Raw genomic sequence first — 27,114 nt, forward strand, 5'->3', positions numbered from 1 at the left:
TTGATCCCAACACAAAACTTTATTGTCAGTACACAGATGCCTGGCCCCACTGGCCTCACCTTTCTCCTCTTGGTGCTTAAGCCCACTTAGGCCCCAGCTAGCTCTGGCCTCAAGCAGGGGGCTAGAGATGTCCACCCTTAGGACAAATCCTGGCTGCCTTGGCCAGCACCCCCCTTCTGTGCTCATCCTTGCTGTGGGGCTCCCTCTCTTCTCCAGCATCCTTGTCCATCTGAATTCCTCTGGACCTGGGGCTCACAGGCACAAGCCCTGGAGCCGCCACCCCCTTTACAGCCCCAGGCCTCTGCCTAGGTGTAAGGGAGAGGATGGGCTCAGGCCAAGCTGTGCCAAGTCATGCAGAGATGCAGGAAGATGCAGCGGCTGGGTGTGTGTGCTCAGGCCTCTTGGCTCCCATCCTGCCTCTCATCGGCTAGTCTTGTGTTTGTTAAGGAGTATGTTCGGGTTGGATTCCTGAACCTGCAAACCAAGGGGTTTGTCAATCCCCTACCTTCACACGGCACACACTCCCTCACTGCCCTCCACTAGCTTCAGCAGCTACCCCACCAGGCTTCCCGGGGAAGTCCTTCATATATATCAGACTCTAGCTGCCTAGTATCCTCTCCCAGCTTGGGAGCCCAGGCTGTGGACATTTACAAGGCTCTGGATCATTCTAGCTCAGTCAGGTGCAGTGGGAAGCAGAGAAAGTAACTAAGGCTTGTGGGTGTGTGCCTTTTTCTCCCTAGAAGCTTCCTCCCTCCGGAGGAGTCTGTTCTGATGCACTCTAGCGAGAACCCAGGGATCCCCTGCCCACCGTGGGCCTAGGTATCTGCCACCGGGCAGAAACTGAGCTGGCTCCAGCCATCCTAAGAAGGGGTAGGTTTGAGGGCAATAGAGACTTAAGTGACTCAGTGGGAGGAGCCTGATGGGTGGGGGCAGAGCCTCTCGGAGGAGTAGGAAAGGGTGGAACCTAACCGGATCAGCGGTGGCTGCCGCAGTGCGTGGGAGTCCACGCAGGGGATCAGATCTCGGATTAGACAGAAAGTTTGACTAATGGGGCAGAGGCTAGGCTGGGCTGGGGTAGGGGGCCGGGCGAGCACTTATTGGGTGGGAGGGGGAAGCTGCATGCACCTTTTCCCTATTGATGAGCGCAGTGATCAAGTCTTGCTGGCAGGTCATGTCGCGGATGTCCAGGGAGGACCCGCTCTCCACCGACGCGTTCAATGACAAGTGCTTGTGCATCAGCTCCTCCTCCTGCTCCTGGTTGAAGCGGATGGAGCGTACCTCCTCCACTATCCTGGGGGCGGAGGGGTGAGTACTTTCTAAGGGCTGGGGGAGCATGGGGGGGGGGAGCGGAAGAGTGGGCTGCCCTCCCACCTCGTCCCTGGCATCCACCCCGCTTCGCCCTCCCCCTTCACTCTATGGAGATCCAGGCCAGGCTGTGAGCTCCTGTGAGATGGAAGGAACAGGATGATCTGGATTCCCGCTCCTCCACCCACGGACCCCCAGCAAGTCATTTAAACCTCTCTGGGCCCCAGGGTCCACATTATAAAAATGGTGAGGGCGTGAAGCCAGAAGAATCTGAGGCTCCGCTCAGCCGGGACTCACGGGACTCGGGGTACCCCCAGTACCCGCCCTACGTGTTGAGCTCATCTCGAATCTCCTTGTACTGCATCAAGTTCTCCTGTATTGCCTCGAGCACCAAACAAAAGTTGTCACAGGTGTTTTCTGAGAGGTTAGATAGGTTGCCCCCCGAAAATGGCTCCAGAGGGAGGCCAGACATCTCCAAACGGGCGACCACACAGTGTACCAGTGGCAACTCGTTTCTTCCATCCTCCACCTCCCTGCCTCTCTGGGAAGAAGGAAATGGGGAGGAGACAGAGAGCTCAGCTGCCACCCCTCCCCCAGCTCCTTCCTGCTTGGCTTGCGGGGAGGATGAGTCTCTTAGGACACCAAGGTTCTAAAGCCCCTCATCTCAGCTCCAATCTTAGCACCCCCTACCCTGCTGTGGGTCCAATCTTAGCACCCCCTACCCTGCTGTGGGAGCTCAACTTCAAATGCATAAGCCCCTCCCCCACCTCTGAAAATTCTCACTCCTTTTCAAAACTTAGCGCCCAGTTTCACTCCTGATAAATCCTACCCAGCAAACTTCTAAAGCCTGGCCAACTCTCAAGTCATAGCCCACAGTCTATAGACACTTTGGAAAGTACTCCACCCTCCACTCCCACCAACCTTTTGGAAGTTCCACCCTTGAATGAATAACCCTGTAACTAACATTTAATGAATTCTACATGTGTGCCAACTACTGCTCATTCATCCATGTAATTCTCATAATAGTCCTATGAGGGAAGTATGATTATTATTCCCATTTTACAGAGGAAGAAATCAAGGCTTAGGTTGGTTACCTGCCCTAAGGTCACCTCACCACTCAGTTTTGAGTTGCCACAGAAACAAGACATCTAGGAAATCCACACCCTTCAGATGGCACTCAAGGTAGGGGATGGTGCCCCCAGGTCTCAGGCTTGACTTTCTCCAGGCCCTTGAGTGTGCAAGCGTGCCTGTGCACGTGTGTGCGTGCGAGCACACACACACACACACACACACACACACACGGGTGCGCTCTAGTCAGCACTCTTACGTTCACCCTCTCTTCCCTTCTGCCCTCCCCATCCCACTCACCTCATTGAAGTTTATTTGACACAATTTCCCGTGCTCTCCTGCCTTCATCATTTGCTCCAGATTCGTGGTCACCACAACGACCAATAAGTTGATGCCAATGAAGGCACCGATGGTGATGAAGGTGGCAAAGTAGATGGCGCCCCCAATCTCCATTGCATACTCTCTTGTCTCTATCCTGGAGATGGCAGGCAGGGGCCCCATCACCTCCCTGGACTTTTGAGTCTCAGTTTCCCCATCTATGAAATGGGGTCATTATTTCAAGGCCTACTGGGACTTCTGCTACCTCACTGCTGTTGGGCAGATCTAATGCCTGCTCTGACCGTCTAAGTAGCTGCTCTTTGCTGAGCACCTGCTGTACTGCCAGAGACAGGCATGGGCCTCAAGCCAGCCCTCTAAGGTGGGGATTTATACATCAGCATTATCAAGTTTAATCTATTGGCCATACTCTATGTTTTTCTTATTATCATCAAAAGTAATTCAAGCTCATTATAGAAGGATCAGAAGGAAGATATATAGGAAAAAAGCTTATCCATTTTTAACACTTTATTATGAATCTCCCCTAAAATATTTTCCTAGGTAATAAGGTCTTTCTCTCTTTCTCTTTCCATACACACAACACACACATATATATGTGTATATATATATTCTGTGCCAGGCTCTCTGCTAAGAGATTTGTACAGCTTTTCTCTATTGATTCTCATAGCAACTCAGACATAGTTAATTATTGTAATCCCCAAGTGGCCGGTGAACAAGCTGAGGCTTGGAAGAGAGACGAAGTAACTTGTCCAAGGTTGCATGGCTAGTGTCATGGAGCAAAGACTCAAAAGCCCAGTCTCCAGTCTACCTTTATTGCACACCCTATGATTTTTCTACTACCTATATCATAATGGGCAATGCCTACAAAAGCCCTTTGCCAACTGTGCTTCTACTCTCACAAGTGATAAAAAGAAATCAGTCCTGGGGACCCATTCCCTGGAGTGGACTGGACACAAATAGGGTTTAGATGTAATGGAAAAGAAGTAAAGAACAGAATCTGGTGACCATCTGTGACCAAAAATGACCTTGGGCAGCAAGTCTAAAAGTGAATGAAATGAGACTCTAAGTTCCCAGGAGTCCAGGCAATGGGCTTGAATGTGGGCTGGGAGGCTGTCCTGAAGCCTCAGATCTGCTTTCTTGCTCAACTACACAGTTGTTGAGCTTGACAGGGGAAAATATTCATGAGCAGGTCTGCCTTAGGATTTCGTAGGGGTGAATTTCAAGGGGGACAAGGCTTCAAGCTGACCACGACCAGTCCCAGGGGTCTCCTTTTCACCAGTTTGGAGCCCCAGGCAGCCCCCTCCTGCTGGGCCATTCTGTTTCCAAGCCCCGGAGCCCTACCCCCACTGCCCTGCCCTGCTTGGGGGAGGGGATGTGGGAGACACCCCTAAGGCACTTACTGAAAGTCATTGTAGATGTCCACCCAACCATCCTGAGTGATGCAGATGAAGAGGGTATACAGGGCAACCTGCATGTTCTGGAAGTGCATGGGCAGAAACGCACCAAAGAGGGTGACCCCAAACACAGAAAACACCTGTCCAAGAGACCAAAGAAAATGGCTAAAGGACCTTGGAGACAATGAACATGCAAATGCCATGCAAATGAATGCCGGCAAGGGAACCACGGGGATGCAGGCCCATAGGCTTCTCTTCTTCTCCAGACACCCCGTATCCCCAGTGACCCAAGGGACCCTGTTCGGGGAAGGGGAGCACCTGGGGATAGGGGAGGGCACTGACCAGCATGAAGAAAAGGATGAGGGTCATGATATTGGCCATATCGGGCACCGACTGCAGGATGACACGGATGATCCGGGCCAGAGGCTCCACCGCCATGCATACATGTACCAGACGAAGCGCCCTGTGTCACAGCCTCTCAGGGGTGCCCCTCAGCCCTTCCGAGACCCTCCTCCCCACTGCCCCCTGACCTGCCCAGATGGGCAGAGATGATCCCCACCATCCATCTCTTTCCCAGGGTCCAGACTGGTCCCCCCCCTTTTTTTTACTGGTCCCCTCTTTACCCCAGAGTTCCCAGCTCACCTGAGGGTATAGGTGATAGCGATGACATTGAGTTCATTAATGAAGAACCCCAGGAGCAAGATAAAGATGATAAGGAAGTTGAGGATGTTCCAGCCGTCCTGGGAGGGGGGTGGGCCAGCCCCAGTGGGGTCTATCAGGCCCAGCCCCTGGGGACATCCTGGGTCTGCCCTCCCACCATCCCAAGGATAGGAGTGTCAATGTTCCTCTCAGGGCAGGGCTGGTCATCTGCCATCCACTGCTCTTACTTCTGCTGCCCCCCAAATGTGCCACAAAACACACAGGCACTCGCTGTCTCATATGCACATCAACAGCCAAGTGCCATCTCAGAGGCATACAGTGGACATTCACATACACACAGCTAGTTTCTAAGCTGAGCACCCACCTTGGCTAGTGCAATGCTGAAAATGGCCTTGCCCTACAGTTAGGTGATGGGAGAATGTTTGGATGCTTCAGGTTTCGTGTGACACACACGACAATAATATAATACAAATAAATACTAAGAAAAACATTAAAGAATACTGCTTCAGTGGCCCATTCAGAAGTGAACTAGCTCTCACTGTATGAGAGAGAGAGGGAGAGAGACAGAGAATTTTTACAAGTGCTTTGTTCAGGAAGGCACAGAGTCATATAGGAGCAGGGACAGAGGGTATGCCTGGGTGGCTCAGTCAGTTAAGTGGCTGCCTTTGGCTCGGGTCACAATCCCATGACCCTGGGATGGAGCCCCATGTAAGGGCTCCCTGCTCAGCAGTGAATCTGGTCCTCTCTCTGTCTCTCCTGCTTGTGGGCACACATGCACTTTCTCTCGGTCACTCAAATAAATAAAATCTTAAAAAAAAAAAAAAAAGATAAAGAAAAGAGTGGGGACAAAGGAAGCTCCCATGTACAAAAAGTTCAAGCAGAGCCACCAAAGAGGGGAATTTAGGTAGCAAACAATGGATGCATTGACCTTTTTTTTTTTTTTTTTTTTTTAAGATTGTATTTATTTATTCATGAGAGACACAGAGAAAGAGAGAGAGAGGCACAGACACAGGCAGAGGGAGAAGTAGGCTCCATGCAGGGAGCCCGATGTGGGACTTGATCCCAGGTCTCCAGGATCAGGTCCTGGGCTGAAGGAAGCGCTAAACCGCTGAGCCACCCAGGGTGCCCCTGGATACATTGACCTTTTAACCAGTGATCCCACTTCAGAAAATCTGACTCGTGGGAACTCTGGTCCCAATACAAAATGACATTTGTGTAAGGTTAAAAACAACTCAAGTGTCTGGCAATGAGACACTGGTTGGGTAAACCATAGAGCACTGTGTAGCCAGAAAAGAAGAATGAGAAGGGGGATCCCTGGGTGGCGCAGCGGTTTGGCGCCTGCCTTTGGCCCAGGGCGCGATCCTGGAGACCCAGGATCGAATCCCACATCAGGCTCCCGGTGCATGGAGCCTGCTTCTCCCTCTGCCTGTGTCTCTGCCTCTCTCTCTCTCTCTCTGTGACTATCATAAATAAATAAAAATTAAAAAAAAAAATTTAAGAAGAATGAGAAGGATCCATGTGCTGATGATATAGAAAGGTGACCAGGATCCATTAAGTGACAAAAGCAAAATACAAGGGGAGGAGGATACAGGAAAGTGAAGGTTAAAACATGTACATATTAGCTTATGATTGCAAAATACACTGTGAGGATAAACAAATGATGATGAATATAAACAGATTACAGGGAAGGGGAGGGGAAGAGATGAAGAGAAGGAATGGAAGGAAATATTCTCTGCGTACCTTTCAATATAGTTTTGACCAATCTGTACCTGCATTAAATATTCAAAAAGGAAACTATTTCTAAAAGATATTATTTATTTATTCATGAGAGACATACACAGAGAGGCAGAGACATGGCCAGAGGGAGAAGCAGGCCCCATGCAGGGAGCCTGATGTGGGACTCAACCCCAGGATCACCACCTGAGCCCAAGGCAGATGCTCAACCACTGAGCCACCCAGGTGCCCTGGAAACTATTTTTTAATGGAAAAAAATGTTTTTAAATGTATCGGGCATTCCAATGAACACAAGCCCTCCTGGTATCCCACATTCAGCATGCCTGTGCCTACACATCCAAAAGGAGATGTAAGTCTGTACAGATCCAGCCCCCTCCCCAGTCAGTATGAAGCTCCTACTATATGCCCAGACCCTGAACCCAGAACTGGATCGTGAAGAAACAGGATTTCTGCCCTGTGGGGCACACAGACTATTTCCAGGAAGAGAGATAGTAAATTTAAACTCCATATGAGAGAGATAATTACACAGTATCAGGGAGGGATAGCAACACCTAAACTGGTCTAGCAGAGACAGGAGGACTTCCTGGAAGAGAAGACATCTAAACTGAGTATTAAGCTGTAAGCAGGAATAAAGTAAATGAATAAAGTGTCAGGGAGCTCTCTTTTTCCCTATCTGGGCTAGGGGTCAGCTTGGACAAAAGCATGGAGGTAAGAAGCAGCAGCTGTGTGTGTGTGCGTGCATGTGTGTGTGTGTTGGGGAATGCAACTACAAGCAGTTTGGTGGTTGGTACATCAAGGGCAGAGCACAGAATAATAAGGCTGCAGAAGTAAGCAAGCCACATCACGGAAGGCCTTCAGCACGATAAAGCAATTGGACCCGATTCTATAAACAGTAGGGAACCACTGCAGTAATTTGAAGGATTTGAGAAATATTTAGGTGGTGAAATAGTGATTAATAGGCTGTGGGGGTGAGGAGGAGGAAGGGACCCCACAGGGCAGAAGAAAGGAAGAGCTGGGGACAAAATTTTGAGGATTCCTATGGGGCTGGGTAATATTTTGAGATATTAATTTACAGAATTTCCTCCCTTTCCTGCATTTCCCCTTTCCCTCCTCTTGCCTCCCCTTCCACGAGAGCCATTCAACAGGGAGCAGGTTTTGTAAACCAGGACCTAGGGGAAGGGAGGGGGGTGAGGAAGGAGGAAGCAGAAGCAGTCTCTAACAAGCCCTGGCTTTTGGCACTGGGATCCTGGCCCGGATGAAGGTTAGGGTTTAGGACATTAGCGCTCAGCCCAGGGATGGTTTTCCCCTTCAGGGGACATTTGGGAATGTCTGAGGACATTCTTGGTTGTCACAACTAGGAAAGTGCTAATGACATCTAGTGGGGAGAGGCTGGGAATGCTTCTGAACATCCTCCAGTCCACAGCCCCTACTACTAAGGATTACCCAGGCCAAAATTTGTCAGTAGTGCCAGCCAAGATTGAGAAACCTTGATTTAGGAGATAAGCAGAGTGCCTCAGAGGAACACAAGATTCTCAGTCTTGCTTCAATTCTTTTGTGCTAACGAAACGCTGGGGCTTAGTCTTGAAAGTACAAGCCCCCTGGGGCACATGGCTGGCTTAGTAGAGCATGTGACTCTTGATCTCAGGGTCATGAGTTCAAGCCCTACACACTGGGAATAGAGCTTACTTAAAACAAACAAACAAACAAAAGAATAAAAAAAAATAGGGGCACCTGGGTGGCTCAGTGGTTGAACATTGCCTTTGCCTCAGGTTGTGATCCCAGGGTTCTGGGACTGAGTCCCAAATCAGGCTCCCCGCAGGGAGCCTGCTTCTCCCTCTGCCTATGTCTCTGCCTCTCTGTGTGTCTCTCATGAATAAACAAAATCTTTTTTAAAAATTTAAAAAACATTGTTAAGAAAATGTGGACTCCCTAACTCTGCTGAAACCTCAAGAAGAGATGAAGAAGGAGATGTTTTCTCTCAGGGAACAGGTGTCTGCCTGTGTCCTGGGGCTAGTTCTGGTAAAGTGGTACAATGAAATGGTGACAAAAAGCATGGCACCTACTCTCCTCTTAAGTGTGGAAACATGTAAATATGCACCAGCCCATTCTTTTCTGTTAATAAACATCACTGCAAATGTTATTTGTACAAAGCAGTCTTTAAGACATCCAGACTTCAGAAATGTTCTGGGTTCTATGCTCTGTGTTCTATGGAGTGAAACCTCTAACCCCTGGAAAGCTTATAATTCTAAATGGTTGTCCTGGTAATGGTATTTATTTATTTTTAAAAGATTTTATTTATTTACCTGAAAGAAAGAGAGAGAGAGAACAGGAGCAGTAGAAGGGGCAGAGGAACAGACTCCTCGCTGAGTGGGAAGCCAGCCAAGGGGCTCCATCCTAGGCCTGGGAGACCATGACCTGAGCCGAAGTCAGACTCAATGGATTGAGCCACCCAGGCACCTCCTGGTAATGGTATTTAGATGATATTTTCTTTTCATGAAAGGTATAAATACTTGACAGTTCTTTTTTTTTTTTTAAGATTTTATTTATTTATTCATGAGAGACAGACAGAGAGAGAGAGAGAGAGGCAGAGACATAGGCAGAGGGAGAAGCAGGCTCCACGCAGGGAGCCCGACGTGGGACTTGATCCCGGAACTCCAGGTTCACGCACTGAGCTGAAGGCAGACACTCAACCACTGAGCCACCCAGGCATCCCAACAGTTCTTTTTTTTAAGATTTTATTTTTAAGCCGTCTCTATACCCAACCTGGGGCTTGAACTCACAACCCTGAGATCAAAAGTTGCTAGCTCTACTGACTGAGGCCCCCAGGCCCCCCTGATAGTTTTTTTTTTTTAAAGATTTTACTTATTTATTCATGAGAGACACAAAGAGAGGCAGAGATATAGGCAGAGGGAGAAGTGGGCTCCCTGTGGGGAGCCTGATGCGCAGCTCGATCCCAGGACCCTGGGATCATGCACTGGGCCAAAGGCAGACAACCACTGAGCCACCCAGGCGCCCCTGATAGGTTTTTTTAAAGCCTCTTCTCAAACATGCCCAAAGGCAAAATACATCCCTTGACTTCAGAAATCATTTGACTGTAGAAGTCCTATTGGAAGAAAGTTTGAGTCTTTGTGTCATTTAACGTAACATTAAGACCTGTTCCCACCCAGACAGTTCGCTGACACTCTCCAGAACGGAGTCAGCAAGCTATAGCCTCTGGGCCAAATCTAGCCAGGGACCTTTTTTTTTTTTTTTTTTTTCCCCTATAAGGCCGTCAGGCTGAGAATGGCTTTCATATTTTTTAATGGTTAGGGAGAAATTCAAAACAATATTTTGTGACAAGTGAAAATGATATAAAGTTCCAATTTCAGTGTCCATGAGTACTGCTTATCGAGAACACAGCCCTGCTCTGTTTGTCTGCACTGTCCACAGGGCTTTTGTGCTCCGCGGCAGAAGTGAGTGTTTGTAACACAGACTGTATGGCTCACATAGCTTAAAGTATTTATTTGGCCCTTTACAGAAAGTTAGCTGACTTCTGCTCTTGAACTCTGTAAATTAAGGTGAAAACCCTCAAACTCATTTCTCAGGTAAGGAAATCAAGGTTTTCCCAAGATCACAGAGCAGGGGAAGGCTAACCCAGGGGCTGGAACTCAGGGAGGCTGCAAGTTATTTTCTGCTGCATCACAGACGTGTCAGGAACAGTCAGTCTCTCCACACCACACACACACACACACACACACACACACACACACACACACACACACATTCAGCTTGTTAGGTCAAAAGCACAGGGGTGGGGTACAGTCCCTAAGGAGGAGTTGGGGCGATGGCAGGGAGGGCCCAGGATCTCACCTTCCAGAAAATCCAGAAGCCATTTAGCCAGCCGAGGAGAACCTCACAGATAAGGATGGTCAGCACAATGTCATCTATGGTAGAGAACAACTCATAGTGTTTCTACATGGAAGACAGAGAAAAAGAGAGGTCAGGGAGGTCAGTGGAGCAGAGCCTGGGTGAGGCCGGAGAGAGGAGCACCTGTGGGGGAAGGAAGGCCCATATCCCTGCTGCTCTTCATCCTCAGCTCTTTGCAGTTCTCTTTAAAGCACATTTTCCATGTACATGTGTCATTCATGGTAGCATCACCATCGTCCTACAAAGTTGGTTTTATTCCCATCTCAAGGAAGAGGAATCAGAGAGGTGCCCAAGGTCAGCCAGTTAGCAGTAAAGACTGTTGTCTGACTATAAACCTTTGCTCCCAACCTCTAGAATAGGGGTACTTGAGAAAGAGAAGTTGGGGAGAGGCAGGACAGGCTCCAGGATTGGGGGAAAAAAAAGCCCTGGACCCTGAAATGTTGGACACCAAGCCCCATCCTTCCTTCTCTGGTTGTCCCAACTACTCCTGATGCTCCAGCACCCAAATTCCCCAGGGAAGGCCTGACCAGACTCCTGCACATCCCTCACACTCATGGATCCAGTTCCCTGGGTGGACTGATGGATGATGGATGGAAGATTTGATGACCTTGAATTCTTTTTAAAATCCAACTCACTTTCTCCCAGTCTTTCATGAGGCTATGACCCTACTATAGTTTGTGACCCCACTAACAGCTCCCAGCCCTCAACTCCACTTTGGCAGTTACCAAAGTCTTGTAAGGACTCTTCCCTTCCTTCACTTCCATGGCCAACAGACTCAGTGACTCAAGAGTCACTGCTACACACAGAGGCCTCCTGGTTCCCACACCTTGCCATCACCTGTATCCACTGGCCAAAGAAAGGCTGGGCAGAGCTTCTTAAACCCAGACAGGAGGTTAAGGTTATGGGCTTCCTACCTGTTCCAAATTCCCAAAGGGTATCACAGGCCAGGGATGTCAGCCTACAATGAGGAAGCACTTTCTTTTCCCTCATCTGTCCCCTCAGCTCGATTCTGCTGGCCCCAGGAGGCAATAAGCCCTCCTCCCTGTCTACTGTAAGAGCTTCCTAAATAGTCCTTCTTCCTTCTTCAAGTCATGAGCATCTATGGCTAAATCAGAGTTGCTATCTTTACCCACAAGCCTGCCATGGCTCCCAGTAGCCTGCAAGGCAAGGTTCAAAACCAGTCTGGCATTCACAGTCCCCTAGGATTTGACCTTCATGGATACATATCCTCCACCAGGGCCTTTAGCATGTTTGACTGGGACCCACAGTAAGAGATGTGTTTTATATTTCACAGCAAAATACTCCGCCTCCCTCTTGCTCCCACCTCCCCTTCTCCCTCACATACACACATACAACTTCTATTTCATTCTTTTTCATTCTATATCAAAATGTTGGTATCTGCAGTCTGAACTGATTTCACAGTTGACGGATGGAAGCACATTCATTCTGCCATCTTGGCTGTTGGGTTTATGCCTCCACCACACTAGAGGCCACTCTTGTCAAGGCCACAAGCATTAAACCCAGGGATGCACCATGATCCTTCCCTGGCCTCCTCTTGTGCCTCTTCTGGCCCTGCACATCCTCCTTGACAGCACATTCTCCCGGGGCCTCCCAGTCCTCTGGCCACCTGTTCTCAGTCTCCTTTTGTGCCTCATCCTCTATTCTCTGTCCTTCACTGGGATGCTCTCCTCAGTGCTCTGTCCTGGCGTTCATCCCTTCTCACTGGATACTCTCCAGGTGGCCTCCTCTACTCCTTTAGCTTCTGGCAGCCATCCACTCAGATGCTGTCCACCCTCATTTTGCCATCTCTACCCCCGACCTCTTGGCAGGGTTTTAGAATTGACCTCTAACCTCTCCCTAGACATTTCTGTGTGGATTTTGCATGCACATCTCGAACACTACTCAACTCAAACTGACCTCAGCATCCTCCCCAAAGCTGCTCATGGTCCTATGTCCCCCATATCCCGACAAACACCATGGTCCCCGCACAGCTGCTCAAGCTAGAAATGAAACTCCTTGCTCTCCCTTTCTCTACATGTGTGAGGTGACAAGGTATGTTAAACAAGGCAGCAGGTAATAAGTGCTCACTAAGTGTTAGTTGTAAAGAAAAGCAGACAGGGGATGCCTGGGTGGCTCAGTTGGCTAAGTGACTGACTCTTGATTTCAGCTCAGGTCATGATCTTAGGGTCCTGGGATCTAGCCCTACCTCATCAAGCTCCTCACTCAGCAGGGAGTCTGTTTGTCTCCCTAGCTCTCTGCCCCTCCCCCTGTTCACTCTCTCCTCTTTCTCTCTCAAATAAATACATCTTTTTTAAAAAGATTTTCTTTATTTATTTGAGAGAGAAAGAGCATGAGCACAAGCATGGGGAGAGGCAGAAGGAGAGTGAGAAGCAGACTCCTCACTGACCAGGGAGCCCAATGCAGGGCTCAATCCTTGGCCCCTGGGATCATGACATGAGCTGAGGGCAGACACTTAACTGAGTCACCCAGGTGCCCCAATAAATAAATCTGAAAGCAAGCAAGCAAGCAAGCAAAGCAAAGCAATCAGGAAGGCCCATGAATTTGACTCCTCGATGTATGCAATCTCTTTTATCCATGACCCTTGCCCAGATCTAAGCCCCACCATCTTTCACTTAAAATCACAATATAGTCCTGCTGGCCCATCTTTTCCCGCTCCTAGCACCCTCTCTTCTATGGTCCACCCTGTGGGAGTGAGTATAAGTTTTCTAAAACACACGTCTGGTCATGTGACTTCCAAGCTTTAAACCATCTCCTGGCTTTCCAATGACAGAAGCCATCCTCCTTAAGAGAACATAAAGACCCTGCGCCAGCTTGCTGCTAACCACCTCTATGAAATCATCAGCTGCCACACTGGACATTTTTAAAATACTGATTTCAAATGGCGCAATTTGTGGATGTAGTATACTCCTTGTAGGAAATTAAAACATCAAGGATAGGACCAAAATCATACTGGACTTCAAGATGGACATACAGAACTTGCTCACAAGCTGTTTCTTCCATCCCCAAACATGCTTTCCCACTTGTTTCTGCCTGGCTGACTTCCACTTACTTTTATTCTCATCTGAAGCATTCTTTTTCTCCCCAGGAAGCCTTCCCTGACGGTACAAATTAGGTTTGATGCTAATTCTGAGCGCCCACGTACTCCGTGACACTCAGGCAGGCATTTGTAATGACACACTTGTGTCTGAGACAGCCTTAGGTCTGCTGTGATCATACCTAGAACCCTGGCACAGAGTGATCTTCTCATGGTGACTATTGACTAAAATGGGATACCCTTCCCCACCAGGCACCCAGCTGTCTGCCTCTGCACACACCATTTTTCTCCTGCCCTGCCTCTCTACAGATCCAACATCTTCCTCAATTCTGGGTCCCCTCCACCATAAAGTCTTCCTTGATCTCTAGTTCTCTAGAAGGTCAGAGCTGACAGGCCCTTGAAGAACATTCGATGCAATCATCATGAACAGATGAGGAGCCTGAGGCCCAGAGACAAAAGCGCCTTGCCCAGGTCCACCGTGAGATCAGTGGGGGCAGAGGTCAGGCTGGAGTCCCACCTGGCCAAGGAAGGAGTTGGTGCGCAGAGCAATGGTGATGGCGTTGACCACCAGCAGCAAGGCCAGCAGGAACTGGAAGGCCGGGTGTCGAAGCAGCTGCTTGACATACATGCGAGTGATGAACTCCTGTATGTCCCAGGCATCCTGGGAGAGGGTGGGGGACCTTCCTTCAGGCAGGCATCACTGTGGGAGGCCTCTGCCTGAATGTTTGTTCTCAGTGAATGGGGGCCCTCGGGGGGGGGGGTGCTGCTCTAGGGGGACAAGTTGCCCGAGAGGGGTCATGAAATGGGGGCATCAGTGTAGGAGCCACTACCTAAATGGCCACTAAGAGAGGGTGACTGCTGGGGGATCTTTGTGGGAGTCATTGCAAGGGAGACCTTTAGGGGCTCTGGCAGAGAGTGACTGTCATTATATAGAAGTTCCCGTGGGGAGCACTGCCAGGTGGGTCCTAACAAACCATGATGGGGTCACTGCAGAAGTCACCGCTGGGGAGGGTCCTCAGGGAGGATGTTTAGAAATTAGAAGAGGGAGAGTCATTGTGACAGCCTGCTGCCTCCCCCCCTCCCCAGGAAATACTGCTGCACAAGGGTGACCATGGAGGCGGGAGGCAGGGGGCCTGCAGGTGCAGCCCCAGCTTCCTCCTTACCTTTGTGCTCATGATGTCTTGGCGGTTGATGAGCACTTGCTCCTCAGGCCAGGCGTAGGGCTCATGAGTGGCCCTCTGCAAGGGTGAGGAGAGAGCCCATCAGTGCAGCCTCTGTCCCTGGGACCCAGCACGATGCACCTGCACCCCCACTCCCTCACCCCCCAATGTGCCCAGCTTGGTGGGCCAAGGCAGGGGCCACCTACCATGATATTAAAAGGTTTAACATTGGTGTCAGTCCACTGCTGCCACCACTTCTTTTGGCTGTCTATCATAGCTGCTCAGTCTCCTCCCACCTGTCAAAGAAACTTCATTCCAAGTGGTCTTGCTCCCCCTCGTGGTGATATCATAGAGGACTCTGTGACCTCCAGCTGTCCACATTCCACCAAGGAATTCTTGAGCTTCAAGAAAAGCTCCTCCCACTGACTCCCCTGGGTACCCCACGGAGGAAGCCTGGGGCACTGAGGGGCTGGGCTGGAGTCAGGGGTCAGAGGCTGATGGGAACAAGTCAGGTTTCTTGTACACCCCTGGATGGAGACAGAGGGGCATGGCCTTACTCTGGGTCCAGGAGCTGGAGGGGAGACTGGGAGGAGGAAGAGAAGAGATCCTCCTCCCAGAAGACCTTAACCTGTACCTGTCCCCACCAGCTTCACCATCCATAACCCGTCTCAGGGCCATCCACCCTGTCCTTCCACACAGGTATGTTTCTCCATCGAGAGAAAGGCCAGTCTATTGTTTCTCTGTGCCTCCCTGGGGAGGGGGCAGGAGAGTACCCCCTGGTTTCTGAAGGGTGGGAAAGAGATGGGCATAAGCGGAGGCCCTCACTGGCTATGGATCAGCAGCTCTCATCCTGAGAGGCACAGAACTTCAGGAATAGGGCTCAGGCCAGTGGTCTGCACACATGGCGGACCAGTTACCAAGAGCATTCCTGTCCCCCCCCCCTTTTTTTTTTGATATTTTATTTATTTATTCATGAGAGACACAGAGAGAGAGAGAGAGAGAGAGAGAGAGAGAGGCAGAGACACAGGCAGAGGGAGAAGCAGGCTCCATGCAGGGAGCCCGACCTGGGACTCGATCCCGGGTCTCCAGGATCAGGCCCTGGGCCGAAGGCAAGGCTAAACCGCTGAGCCACCCGAGCTGCCCATTCCTGTCCTGATACCTTTCCATGCTTGTCCCCTCTGAGAGCAGATTCCTGGTTCTAATATGGAAGGCAAAGGCACATGTGGATTCATTTTAGATATGATTGATTTTATTTTGTTGAAAGTGTTTCTTGTGTAAAATGAACACCTATACAAGACTAGGCAGGGAACGGGTTTGTGCCCCCACAGGTCAGAGGATGAGGTGGGAGAGAATTTCTTGCAGGCCAGCTTCCCACCACTTCATTGGCAAGAGAGAGGATGGCACAGAGTTCACTTCACTTGACCCCACTCCAGGGGAGAGAGGAGCAGAAATGGTGGACACTTAGGCAGAGGGGGCCATCTCGGGGTAGCACTACTTCTGACCTTGAACAGAGCCGGCAGGGGCCCTGTCCTGGGCGTGTCAGAGGCTGGGGGGTTGAGGTGGTCTTCGAGGCCAGAGGTCAGGAGCCAGAGTACTGACCAGGGTCAGAGGTCAGGAGGCTGGAAGTTGCTCTCTGGGGTCCGGGGGCAGAGATGGGACTGCTCCTCAGGGTCAGAGGGCAGGGGGTGGGAAGGCTGTTCTCTGGGGTCAGAGCTCAGGACTTGGGAGGGGCCTTCAGCTTGCACCACTGCCCCGGCCCCCAGGCTCTCCAAGTAGAGATCTTGGTTCTGCTCCTTCCACTGTCGGAACTTCTCTCCTGTCAGCTCGGGGTCACCCAGCACTTCCTCCAAAGCCTGAAGCTCCTGCAGCTTTGCCTGTGAAGAGAGTGGGAGCTCGGGGGCATGATCACCTAGGGAGAGGGGCAGAGCCCGAGCTCAGGGCTCACTCTGGGGTCCAGTGCTTGGAACCCAGCACCTGGCCCGCTCCAGCCCCAACCCTCACAAGGAGAGGCAGGCTCTGGGAGCCTGGAACTGGTTCGGTCCACAGCTGGGCCCAGAGCTCAGGCCAGGAAGCAGAACCACAAGCCCGGAGCCCTGTCCTCCACCATGCCCAGTGCCCTCCAGCTGACCTTGAGTGTGCTCTGTAGTGCTCGTACGCGGTGCACTAGCTCATTTTGCTGGGGGTCTCGGTTGCGCCGCATGAAAGAGCTCCGCCATTGTTCCTGAGTGAGGGGCTGCGGCTGGCCCAGGAGGGACACGCCACCCTGCCTCAGCCCCCGCACCATTCCTTCCAGCGCCCCTTCACTGTTGTCTGTGGGGGAGGGGGGCAGATGACCATGTGCCCACCCCCTGCCCTCCATCTCCGCTCCCACCCCCTGCCCTCCATCTCCGCTCCCAACCCCAGCACAACACCTGTTGGTGAGCCAAAGGATGTCCGTGGACTGCCCTGCGTCGGGGTAGCTGCAGGTGATGTGTCTCCATGGAGCGGACCCCAGACTTGGGCTGGGCAGGGCTGTGGGCAGGGTGGGAGGAGAAGTGGGTATCATTCTGAGCGCTACGGATGTACCCCCCCACACACACTCATCTCCTACTCACCGAGGCTGATCGGGACCCAGCATCATCGTCAGGGTCTTCTGCTTCTGTCTCACTGTAGCAGTCTGGGGGAACAGGAGCAATTGGGAGCCCACTAAGCATCACAGGGTTTTAGGAGGCCAGAGAGTGGCTAGGGCATTGGAGTTCCCAGCCCCCATCCCAGGAAAGACAGAGGCTCAGCTGAGACCTGGTGAGACCTACCCCTGTGAGACACCCACCTTCTTCTCGGGGCAGGGAGGCCCGGCGTGGAGACTGGTACTTGGAAATGCAGGTAATTAGATGGCGCACCCACCTGTGTAGGAGCAAATGGGTCTCGGAGTTTCCGTCTACTGTATGCTAGGGGATTTTCACCTGTTATCATCTTCTAACTTAACCCTCAGAGTACCTCTGAGAGGTAGGAACTCGAACTAACCCATTTTATAGATGATGAAACTGAGGCTTGGAGAAGTGAGTGCCTTGATCAGCCACCATCAGAGAACAGGGATCGGAATCCAGGTTCCTAAGCCAGGCTCACAAGCACTCATGTGGAAGCTGGGAGGTAAGGGGGTGGGGATGGGGGCTGGCACTCACATGCTCAGATCCTCCAGGGTGTCAGCAGCGAAAATGAAGGGTTTGTACACGTCATGGGTGAGCTGGAACACACTGCCAGGGAGCACAGAGGCCTCACTCAGCCTGGCTGTGCCCATCCAGAACCCATGAGGCTGCACTGGGAACCCTAGCTACCTGGTGCATCCTCCTCCCCCCTACTTCTCCTTCTTTCTCCCTTTCTCAGCCCACCCCCCAGTGTCACACTCCAAGACTTAACTATTTTTTCTTCTGATCCTGACCGCTTTCCAGACTGTAGTTGGAAACATTGATGAGACCTTCAGCCTTCTCATCCTGGGGGGAATTACAGGGTAAGGGTCAGCCTGCAGCCCCAAGACCCTGGAGGCCCAGTCAGGCTCCTGGGGGTGGGGCGGTGGAGGGGCAGCTCCTGGGCTTTCCAACCACAAATCTCCCAATGCCTAGAGCTCAGGGCAGGAATCTGGGATGGGGCAAAGTGTGTGACCAAGAGGTGCCTTTGAGCCAGGAAAGAGGAGCCAAAGATATCCAGGAAGACGGCCACAGAAGAAAAGACTGCTTATGCATTTGTTGTGTTATTAGAGATGCAGGAAGCTGCTCCATACCCCTGAACTTTGCAAACTCTCTTCTCCCTTCCTGGTTTTTTCATCTTTCCATCTGACTAACCTCCAGGCATTGATTTCTCAGCCTTCTTGACGTTCCAGGTTGGACTGTCCACCTCTGCAGGGCTCCTACCCACCCCTGGGATTCTCCTTTATCATAGCATGGGTTCGCTGAACTGGCCTGGGGTGTGCACTCATCCTCACCACTACCAGCCTGGAGTAGCAGGGACTGTCCCATCCTCCCTCTGTCCCTAGTACGCAGCCCAGAGCTGGGTACACAGTAGGCACCTGAACATTCATTGAATAAGAAGTTGAACAAATGGCCCATCACTAGGATAGACAGGGTAACAGAAGAGGAAGGAAAGGTGGGCAGAGTAAAGGTGACTCTCTCTACACTGCCCGTGATACCTTTCTCAGGCTGCTCTTACACACATATTAGTTCATCTTTCTCCAAAGAGTGATCTTATTCTATAGATAGGGCTCAGGGAGGGGGCCTGTGGCCTTCCTGTGACCACAGGGGGAGCAGACTGGTGGAGTAAGGATGAAAATCATGGCTCTGATTCACTTGCTAACCCATGTATGTGGTGGGGGGCTCACCTGGGGCTGGTGGTACCAGTAAAGCGTGTGTCTCTTGAGCACAAACCAGCAGCGGCGCCAGCGCGGGCCCATGAAGCCACCAGGCACCTTGCGCAGCAGGAGCCAGCCGTCACAGTCTGGCTGGCCCAGTTCCCGGCAGGACACCCGCCTGCGACTCAGTCGAGTCGCCACGCCTGCAGCAGCACAGCACGGCCTGGGTGATTAGGGGCTGACACGGTGTCGTGGACTCCCAAACCTGCTCCCTGCCCCCCTACCAGCATTCCCAGCTGATACTGCTGAACCCGTGCTCTGTGCTTGAAATGTCACAGGTGTCTGCCTGAGGTAGAGCTGACTCTTCCCATTTTAGAGAAGAGGAAATGGAAGATCAGAGGATGAGCCATTAGCCCAAAGTCACAGAGCTGGTGAGAGGCCCAGGCTGGAAGCACAGGTCTGTCACACCCAGCTGTTCAGGGGAGGCTGTGTGTGCAATGTGAGGGGTGGTCTTGCCAGATACTATAAAAACTTTGAAGACCTCATATCAAGGGACCCCCACCTAGTCAAGTACATCTCTTACCTTTTGATTTCTTCCGACCAGGAACAGGACTCTGAAAAGGCCATAAGGGGTTACAGAAGGGTCCTGGTCTGAAGCCATACAACTTGTCCTTGCCGAGCCCTCACCTTACCTTGTCAGGGTGTTCTGGGGGCTTCTGAGTATCTGCTACTCCTGCTGGGAGTGTGGCTGGGGATGCAGGGGGAATGGGCAGGGACTCAAGGTCGAGGGAGGTAGAGTCTGTCAGGAGGAATGAGAGAGGAGGGTCCATGAGCCCAACCCCAGGCTAGGCAGTAGGGTGAGGATGTCAGACTTTGCGGGTCAGAGCCAGGCATCCAACATGTCTTGCCCAGGGCATCTGCCACCTGGTGGGACTTTGAAACTACCTGTCCAGGCAGTGCTGGGTCCAGGCCTTGGGTTTGAAGTCAGGTCAAAGGCAAAGATGTCTTCAGATGGGGTGCTGGGGAGAGTGAGGAGAGATGAGATGAGTGAGCCCAGGGCACTGACACCAAAACCCACCTGGGGCAGAGCCTGTTACCTGGGAGATAGTGGGGGGGGGGGGAGAGCCCGTTACCTGGGAGACAGTGGGGGGCGAGCCGGTGAGGGGGGTGAGGGGACTGTCTGCTGTGGAGAGCCCAGGGCTTGAGGAGAGGTCTGGGGGAACAACCAGAAATGGTGATGGAGCTGGTGACAGGGGTCTGAGAGCAGGACAGGGGCAGGGCTGGGGGCAGGTACCTGTGGAGGGGTCTTTGGCACCGGGACCTTCTTCAGCACTAAGGTGGCCCCGGCTGGCTCCCGCAGCAGCTCCCTCATCACATTCTTATGGGGCCAGCCCACCTGGGGGACAGAGCAGGGGGCGGGCAGGGGTGCTGGGCTGCTGGAACTGCCCAGGAGGCTCTGAGCTAAGCCAACAGCCCTTGCCCTCACCCTCCGCCTCCTGCCACTCCTCCTCCAGGAGGCCCCCACCAGCCCCTTCACCTTGACTCTACCAAGGCCACTCTGACCCGGATGGCAGCCCCCATAAGCCTGGTCTCCACAAGGGGCCCTCCCCACCCACCAGCCCTGGCTTCTATTCAGTAGTCCCTTCACTGCCGCCCACCCCCTATGTCCCTCCCCTTCTCACTCACCACCACCTGCTCATTGACCTGGACAATCTCGTCTCCAGGCAGGATTTGCAGCCGAGTGTTGGCAGGGACCTGGTAGGTGGGGTAGGCTCATAGGGTTTGCTCTCCATGGGCCTGAAGTGGGCTCAGCTGGAGGGTAATAAGGGGGCCTTGGGGCAGGCAGCTGAGAAAGGCGTGGGATTCTCACCTGGGTTCCCACACGGGACACAAAGTGCAGGCAGTTACTGGTGGTGTGGATTTCCAGGCCCTGCCGAGGCAGAGGCGGCAGTCACCGAGAGTAATGGGGGACCAGAATTCTTGGGTGGGTGGAACTGGGGAGCTAGTTGGCCCCAGGACAGCACTGCCCAACCTGCTGTGTGACGTTGGGCCTGCCACTCTTCTCTGGGTCCCGCCTCCTTCTCCAATAGGGGCCAGAGGGAAGTGGGGCTTGTGGGCTAATGAGATTCTCAGCAGCCCTCCAGAAAGGATAAGCAGGGCTGGGGCAGGACAGGGGCAGGGCTGGGGTCTCTGGTTTTCTCAAGCAGTCAAAGATTAAAGCAAGAAAGTCCCAGTCCCCTAACCTGCCATGTCTGTGTCCCAGGGCTGGAATGTGTCACCTGAGACCACACCAGCTAAAGCCCCTCAAAATTGGAGAAAGTACTTAACGACATGAGACCCCAGGAAAGCCCTCTGGGCCTTTAAGAGCTGTACAGAATACAGGATTCCGCGGGTTCCTAGAGCCATATTTCAGGGCCCAGACAAGGCTGCCAAGAGAGCAGGGCTCACCAAAGGGTCGTCCAGCTGCACAGGCTCCAGCACTGCCCTCTGCTCCAGCAGCTCCTGGGGGCTGCAGCTCAGGATGTTGTGGCAGATCCCGACCACGTGGCTGCACTGGGGGAGGGGGAGCAGGATGGCCAGCCTGAACCTCGTCCCACCGCCACCCCACCTCCCCACTCAACCAAACCCATACTCACAATCCTCAGGACTTTGCTCTCCTTCTCAGCCGCTGGAGTGTCCTGGAAGCAGAGAGGGCGTCAGCCTTCCCCGAGTCAGGGGCACTGCCTTCTCCCAAGGGCAGGGGGGGCTTCCCTATAGTCCCACTCTGTCCTGCGTGCTGGTCTCCTTCTAGAACTACACAGCCTCAGAGCTTTGGCTCCAAGGTCTCATCCCCTGACGCCAAGCCCAGAAATCACCATACATGCCCTCCCTGGCTCCACTTTTTCCTGAGAGTTAAACTTCCCAAGCCACCCCTGCCAGCTAGAAGACCCCACACCCCCATTGCCCCTACGCAGTGGCCAGGCCTCCTTTCTTCCTGTGCCTGCCTCTTCCCAACCCCCACACCCGATCCTGTGCTGATTCATAGGTTATAAAAAGCTCTAGCCTGACTTGGTCTCTATGGCCCAGGCCAAGCCCGGCCTTTGGTTCTCCTACCTCCTGCAAGGCCTGGCCCAGCTCCCCGCACAACTCCCCAATCTTCTGGCAGGCCGAGAAGTCGTTTAAGTGGGAGAAGAGGTATCTGGCAGGGGGAAGGGTGGAACAGTGATTAGGGGACTGTGATGACCAGTCAAGTCATGGAACCACTCAGAGCCAACTACCTGTCTGACACATGGGGAGAGATAATATCCGCCCTGATGGGTTTTGGTTGGGGTAAACGAGAGGACTGATAAATCTAAAGAGCTTAGCAAAGGACTTATTTGTCAAGTGCATAATACATGCCAAGCCCTGTTCTAGGCACCGGGGAGACAGACCTTAAACCTATGATTACATCAATAATGATATGATTTGATCTGCTGTGAAGTATAGGGAGCTCTGAGAACGTACAACAGGGAAGGCTTCCCAGAGAGGTGACATTTGAGCCGGGACCTATGGGATAAGCGGCAGCAGTTGAAGGGAGTAAAGAAACTCTTCATGCAGTGTTGACTGTTCTGATTACAAGCTGGGGGTGGGTGGGAAGCCAGGTGCCCTGATGCCCCCAACACAGACCAAATAATCTTCTTGCCCTGCTCCACATCGGAACAGCCAAGCTCTGTTCTTCATTCCCAGGTCCCAGAGGAGGCCAAGGACGAGGAGGGTCCCCCTCATCAGCTGGCCCAACCAGGGTCTTAGGAGGAGCCCCGGGTACCTGTTGAGCCAGAAGAGGAGGGTATGGGCCTCATGTATCAGTTTCACAGCTGCACTGAGGACATGGGCAGGGGGCTCCACACAGCCCTCCAGGTGACCTTGGACTAAGCTCTGGAAAGCATAGATCCCCTCCAGCAATCTCTCTGTCAGGCTCTGAAGGTTCTCTGTCTGTAGCCCAGAGCTCTGTGCCAGAAAAAAAGGCAGGTTATCTCCTGGCAGTAGACGGCCCCTCATCAGCAACCCCCAGATGGGTGGAAGCTGCACAAGTGTGGCCACCATTCACTCACCAGGGCCCGGAGCTGTTCCACCCCTTCCAGGATGAGCTCCTGGTGGCCCAGAGGCCACACGGTCAGAGCCTCAAGGCTTCGGGGACAGAGCTGGAGCAGGTACTTGCCAGGCAGTTCCCATTCCTCAAAGCAGTAGTCCTGTAGGGAGTCATGGAGGCCTAGAGGGAGAGCAGGGCTTTCAGGCCACTTCATTCTCACAAAGCCCTCTTTCCTCCCATCTGCTCGTAACAACAATCCTGGGACCCAGGGCGTGTTCTGCCCATTTCACAGATGAGACTAGATCAGACTAATTTACTGAGCAAGTAAATTAATCACTCTATGCCTCAGCTTCCTCACCTGTGAAATGGCAACAATAAAAGCACCTACTTTCTGATCATGTGGGTATTAAATGACATGGAACACGTGAAGCACTTGGACCATTCCCTACATTCCACGGTAGACAGTAGTAGCTGCCATGGTATCATCACCAGACTCTACCCTGATCTACAAGGCCCTGTATGATCAGGCCCCCCCTGACTCTCCAGTCTCATCCTCTGGCACAGCCCCTCAAACTCAATACTCTAGATCCAGAGCCCTAACTCCCTGGAGCTCCTGGAATGCTCTTTTGCCTCAGGGTCCTCACATGCACTATTTCTTCTGCCTGGATTCTTCTAGCTCCTTCACCCTCCCTTTCAATCTAACTCCCTCCAGGAAGCTTTCCATAACTCCCCGGGGTGGGTTGGGATCTCTCCAGCTCCCACTGCCCCTCATGCTCTAGGCCATCCAAAACTGTTCCTCCTTAACTCTAGCCCATGCCTGGCACAAGGTAGACGAGGCAGACCGAAGACAGGAAAAATTCCATTGAAAGCTTATGTGCTAGGCAAGATTTTAAGGGTTTTCTATGTATTAACACATTTGGTGCTCACTGAATGTAGGAGGTAACGACTATTATTATCCTCATTTTATAGGTGGGAAAATGGATACAAATAGAGATGAAGTAGCTTGCTCACTCTTTGAAGGAGTTCCTTCCATCCCAAGTGAGGCTCCATCATTAGGGAATGTGAGCGGTCATTAATAGCTCTTCCTCGTTCCCCGTGTGACATTAAGAACACTGGACTGGGAGTTGGTGGACCTGCTACTCCAGGGCTCCAGCCCTCAGGCAGCTCCTCTGCCGAGTACGGTGACCTTGCTGCGCCGCCTTCCTCCCAAGTCTACCTTGAGCCACGCAGGCTAGGCACCTGCTGCGATGGTCTCATTTTGTCTACTCCATGAGATGGCTGTTGACTTTCTAATCTTACGGACAGAGAAACCGAGACCTCTGGTCGCAGAGCTGGTAAGTGGAGCGGTGGGGCCTGGAACTCAGCCTGGGAGTCTGACTCCAGCCCTGAAGCCCTGCTTTTCCAGGGCTGCTCGGCCTGAGCCTGCCAGCAGGGAGCTCCACTCCCCTCCCCGCTCGGGCTCCCCGGGAGGGCTGTCAGGACTCCCCTCCCCTCTCCAGCTGCAGTCTGGGCCCTTTCCCCGCCTTCGGGGCTCAGTGACTCTGGCCACCACGTCCTCTCCCCCGGGGCCCCAGGATGCGGCTGTGCCAACCCCTTCGGTCTGACTGGGCCTTCTGTTTCTCTCAAAGTGGAGAGAAGGGAAAAGACAGGAGGACGGGCCCTGTTGCCCAGCCCTAGCAAATCACTTCCTGGCTCAGTGCGTCAGTTTCCGCTTCTGATAAATGGGTTTAATACCAGCCCACCGAGCCCTGGGGCGGAGGGAAGATGAAGGCGCTTGGGCGGCCGTGGGCGCCGGCCCGTCCCTCTGTTTTCATCCCGCAGGCGCCGCCTCCCCGCCCGCACCCCCGCGGCCCCTGGCGCGGCGCTGGGGGACCCCTGCTGAGCTCCCGGCCCCCGGGGCGTCTCGTCGATCCCTCCGCCTGGCCAGGCGCCCCGAACTACTTGTTGACCAAGCCGCTGACAGACCTGGCACGTCCCTTTTCCGTTTCGTCTGCTCGTGCCAGCGCCCCTCCAGCCCGACTCTGCCCAGGCCCACCTCTCAGCCAAGCCGCCACCTTCCCGGGGCTCCAGGTCGCTACTGGCTCCATGGCCCGGACCGCCCGCCCGCAGCCGCTCCCGCCGGGCCCGCCCGCGCAGGAATTTCCGCTCCCGGAGTCCGGCCTGGGGAGGGCCCCGGGCCGGGCCCCGGGCGGAGCCAGCAGCACACCTGGGCGCACGGGCACGGCCAGGTGAGGCGCTGCCGCTGCCATTGGCCCGCCGCCGCCCCGCCTCCCGCCCCCGCGGGCTGCCGGGCCGCCTGACCCGGGGCGGTGCCGCCGCTCTGCGACCCTGGCGACTTTGGAGCGGGCCGGGATCCCGCCCCAAACTGCACTTTGACCTCAAAAGAGGCTCCTCAAAACAAAACAAGTCAGAGCACAGAAGGAGCCAGAACCCTGGCAGCGAAAACCAGCTTTGCAGCTTGTTAGCTCCAAAACCCTACCCACCGTGCATGGTTCTCCGCAAAATGGGCTGCTGTGCCGAGTACCTGTCTTAATAGCGCCAAAACTTTTTGGAACAGGGGTTTCTAGTCCCCCTCTGTTTTGGGCACACACACAGACCCTTCTGGCAGTCTGGTGAAACCGATGGACCCTTTCTCAGAATTGGGCTTTTGGAAGCATTAAAGAAATGCTGAAGATTACAAGGAAGAGAATCATAACCAAAACATATTTAAAACACGGATTTATGATTGGGGAGCCTGGCGGGCTCAGTCAGTAGAGTGTGCAACTCTTGCTCTTGGGGTTGTGAGTTTGAGTCCCACGTTGGGTGTAGAGAAAAAATAACGTCTTAAAAAAAATCCATACATTGATGATACAGTAATGTGTTTATCAGCATCAGATAACAAGACTGTTGGGTACCTGGGTGCTCAGTGGTTGATCATCTGTCTTTGGCTCAGGTGATCCCGGGGTCCTGGGATACAGTCACACATCTGGCTCCCAGCAGGGAGCCTGCTTCTCCCTCTGCCTATGTCTCTGCCTCTCTCTGTGTGTCTCTCATCAATAAATAAAATCTTGGGATCCCTGGGTGGCTCAGCGGTTCAGCGCCTGCCTTTGGCCCAGGGCGTGATCCTGGAGTCCCGGGATCGAATCCTGTGTCAGGCTCCCTGAATGGAGCCTGTTTCTCCCTCTGCCTGTGTCTCTGCCTCTCTATCATGAATAAATAAAATCTCAAAAAAAAAAAAAAAAAAAAGTAACAAGGGGATGCCTGGATGGCTCAGCAGTTGAGCTCTGCTTTTGTCTCAGGGCATGATCCTGAAGTTCAGAGATTGGGTCCCACATAGGGCTCTCTCAGGAGAGCCTGCTTCTCCCTCTGCCTGTGTCTCTGCTTCTCTCTCTGTGTGTGTCTCATGAATAAAATCTTTAAAAAATATAACAAGACTGTTAAGTTAAATTGTCCTTTTTAATGTTATCAGCATGGTGTTCAACTTGAAGAACACTAAACTGTGGTGTGATCTTTTATTCATCTTCTCTCACATTATCAGTTAACAAGTAAACATAGGGAATGCAGGAGCATAATGGAGAAGCCTGGGTCACCAGTGTGAGAACAGGGAGATTCACCATTTGGTCACTGACCCTCTACTAGACCTAGAGGTGCCCAATCCATGGCAGCTACATAGCAGGAGTGTCTGAAATGGGTTTATAACTATCATGATTTTGAAATAATTATGAGCATATACAATGTTGAGATATTTGAATAATTATAATTTGGTATAAAAATATCTGTGATTTTAATAGGTGACAAAGCCACAGATACTGTTCATACTTCAATCCATGTAGAAAGAAATAGTAATTTTATCTATTTATTTTTAAGAGATTTATTTATTCATGAGAGACACAGAGGGAGACAGAGAGGCAGAGACACAGGCAGAGGGAGAAGCAGGCTCCATGCAGGGAGCCCGATATGGGACTCGATCCCGGGACTCCAGGATCACGCCCTGGGCCAAAGGCAGGCGCTAAACTACAGAGCCACCCAAGGATTCCCAAAATGGTAATTTAAAAAAAATTTGTATTTATTCATTTGAGAGAGACAGAGAGAGCACAACAGGGGAAGAGACAGAGGGAGAGGGAAAAACAGACTCCTGGCTGAGCTGG

The 27,114-nt window shown here is 52.5% G+C and overlaps 3 protein-coding genes across 13 annotated transcripts in view; 1 reads left to right on the forward strand and 2 right to left on the reverse strand.

The window, feature by feature from the left end:
• Positions 1-14,983, reverse strand: CATSPER4 (cation channel sperm associated 4). 2 transcript variants are annotated; one of them, XM_072827692.1, is made up of 11 exons: positions 14,825-14,982; positions 14,622-14,696; positions 13,976-14,119; positions 10,347-10,448; positions 4,746-4,843; positions 4,446-4,566; positions 4,110-4,243; positions 2,674-2,848; positions 1,635-1,846; positions 1,126-1,291; positions 1-474 (listed from the first exon to the last, which is right to left on the reverse strand). In XM_072827692.1, the coding sequence occupies exons 1-11, from the start codon at positions 14,891-14,893 to the stop codon at positions 421-423; spliced, it is 1,350 nt and encodes a 449-aa protein (XP_072683793.1). In that variant the 5' UTR covers positions 14,894-14,982; the 3' UTR covers positions 1-420. The 2 variants fall into 2 exon arrangements, with proteins under 2 accessions (XP_072683793.1, XP_072683794.1); XM_072827693.1 differs by lacking the exon at positions 1-474 and having other exon boundaries at positions 1,151-1,291; positions 1,626-1,846; positions 14,825-14,983.
• Positions 14,275-27,114, forward strand: part of ZNF593OS (ZNF593 opposite strand) — a 16,936-nt gene continuing 4,096 nt past the window's right edge. Inside the window, exons 1-5 of one of the 6 annotated variants that reach the window (XR_012031671.1) lie at positions 15,181-19,166; positions 19,278-19,396; positions 22,645-22,744; positions 23,957-24,321; positions 24,809-26,212. Coding sequence is in view for 1 of the 6 variants with exons in the window: in XM_072827697.1 (XP_072683798.1) it covers positions 15,166-15,317 (152 nt within the window). In the remaining 5 variants the exon portion in view is untranslated. The other 5 variants (XR_012031669.1, XR_012031668.1, XM_072827698.1 and 2 more) reach the window with 5 other exon arrangements.
• On the reverse strand, positions 15,846-25,193 carry CNKSR1 (connector enhancer of kinase suppressor of Ras 1). 5 transcript variants are annotated; one of them, XM_072827689.1, is made up of 22 exons: positions 25,023-25,161; positions 23,999-24,276; positions 23,010-23,167; positions 22,724-22,905; positions 22,033-22,117; positions 21,576-21,617; positions 21,388-21,492; positions 20,810-20,869; positions 20,626-20,694; positions 20,234-20,335; positions 20,073-20,152; positions 19,885-19,958; positions 19,632-19,738; positions 19,523-19,553; positions 18,970-19,142; positions 18,015-18,088; positions 17,780-17,851; positions 17,428-17,501; positions 17,213-17,274; positions 17,030-17,129; positions 16,747-16,928; positions 15,846-16,492 (listed from the first exon to the last, which is right to left on the reverse strand). In XM_072827689.1, exons 2-22 carry the CDS (start codon positions 24,018-24,020, stop codon positions 16,223-16,225), a joined length of 2,124 nt encoding a protein of 707 aa, XP_072683790.1. In that variant the 5' UTR covers positions 24,021-24,276; positions 25,023-25,161; the 3' UTR covers positions 15,846-16,222. The 5 variants fall into 5 exon arrangements, with proteins under 5 accessions (XP_072683790.1, XP_072683789.1, XP_072683788.1 ...); XM_072827688.1 differs by having other exon boundaries at positions 23,999-24,281; positions 25,023-25,156; XM_072827687.1 differs by lacking the exon at positions 23,999-24,276 and having other exon boundaries at positions 25,023-25,193.

This window comes from Canis lupus, chromosome 5 (assembly GCF_048164855.1).
Source record: "Canis lupus baileyi chromosome 5, mCanLup2.hap1, whole genome shotgun sequence".
Taxonomy (NCBI): Eukaryota; Metazoa; Chordata; class Mammalia; order Carnivora; family Canidae; genus Canis; species Canis lupus.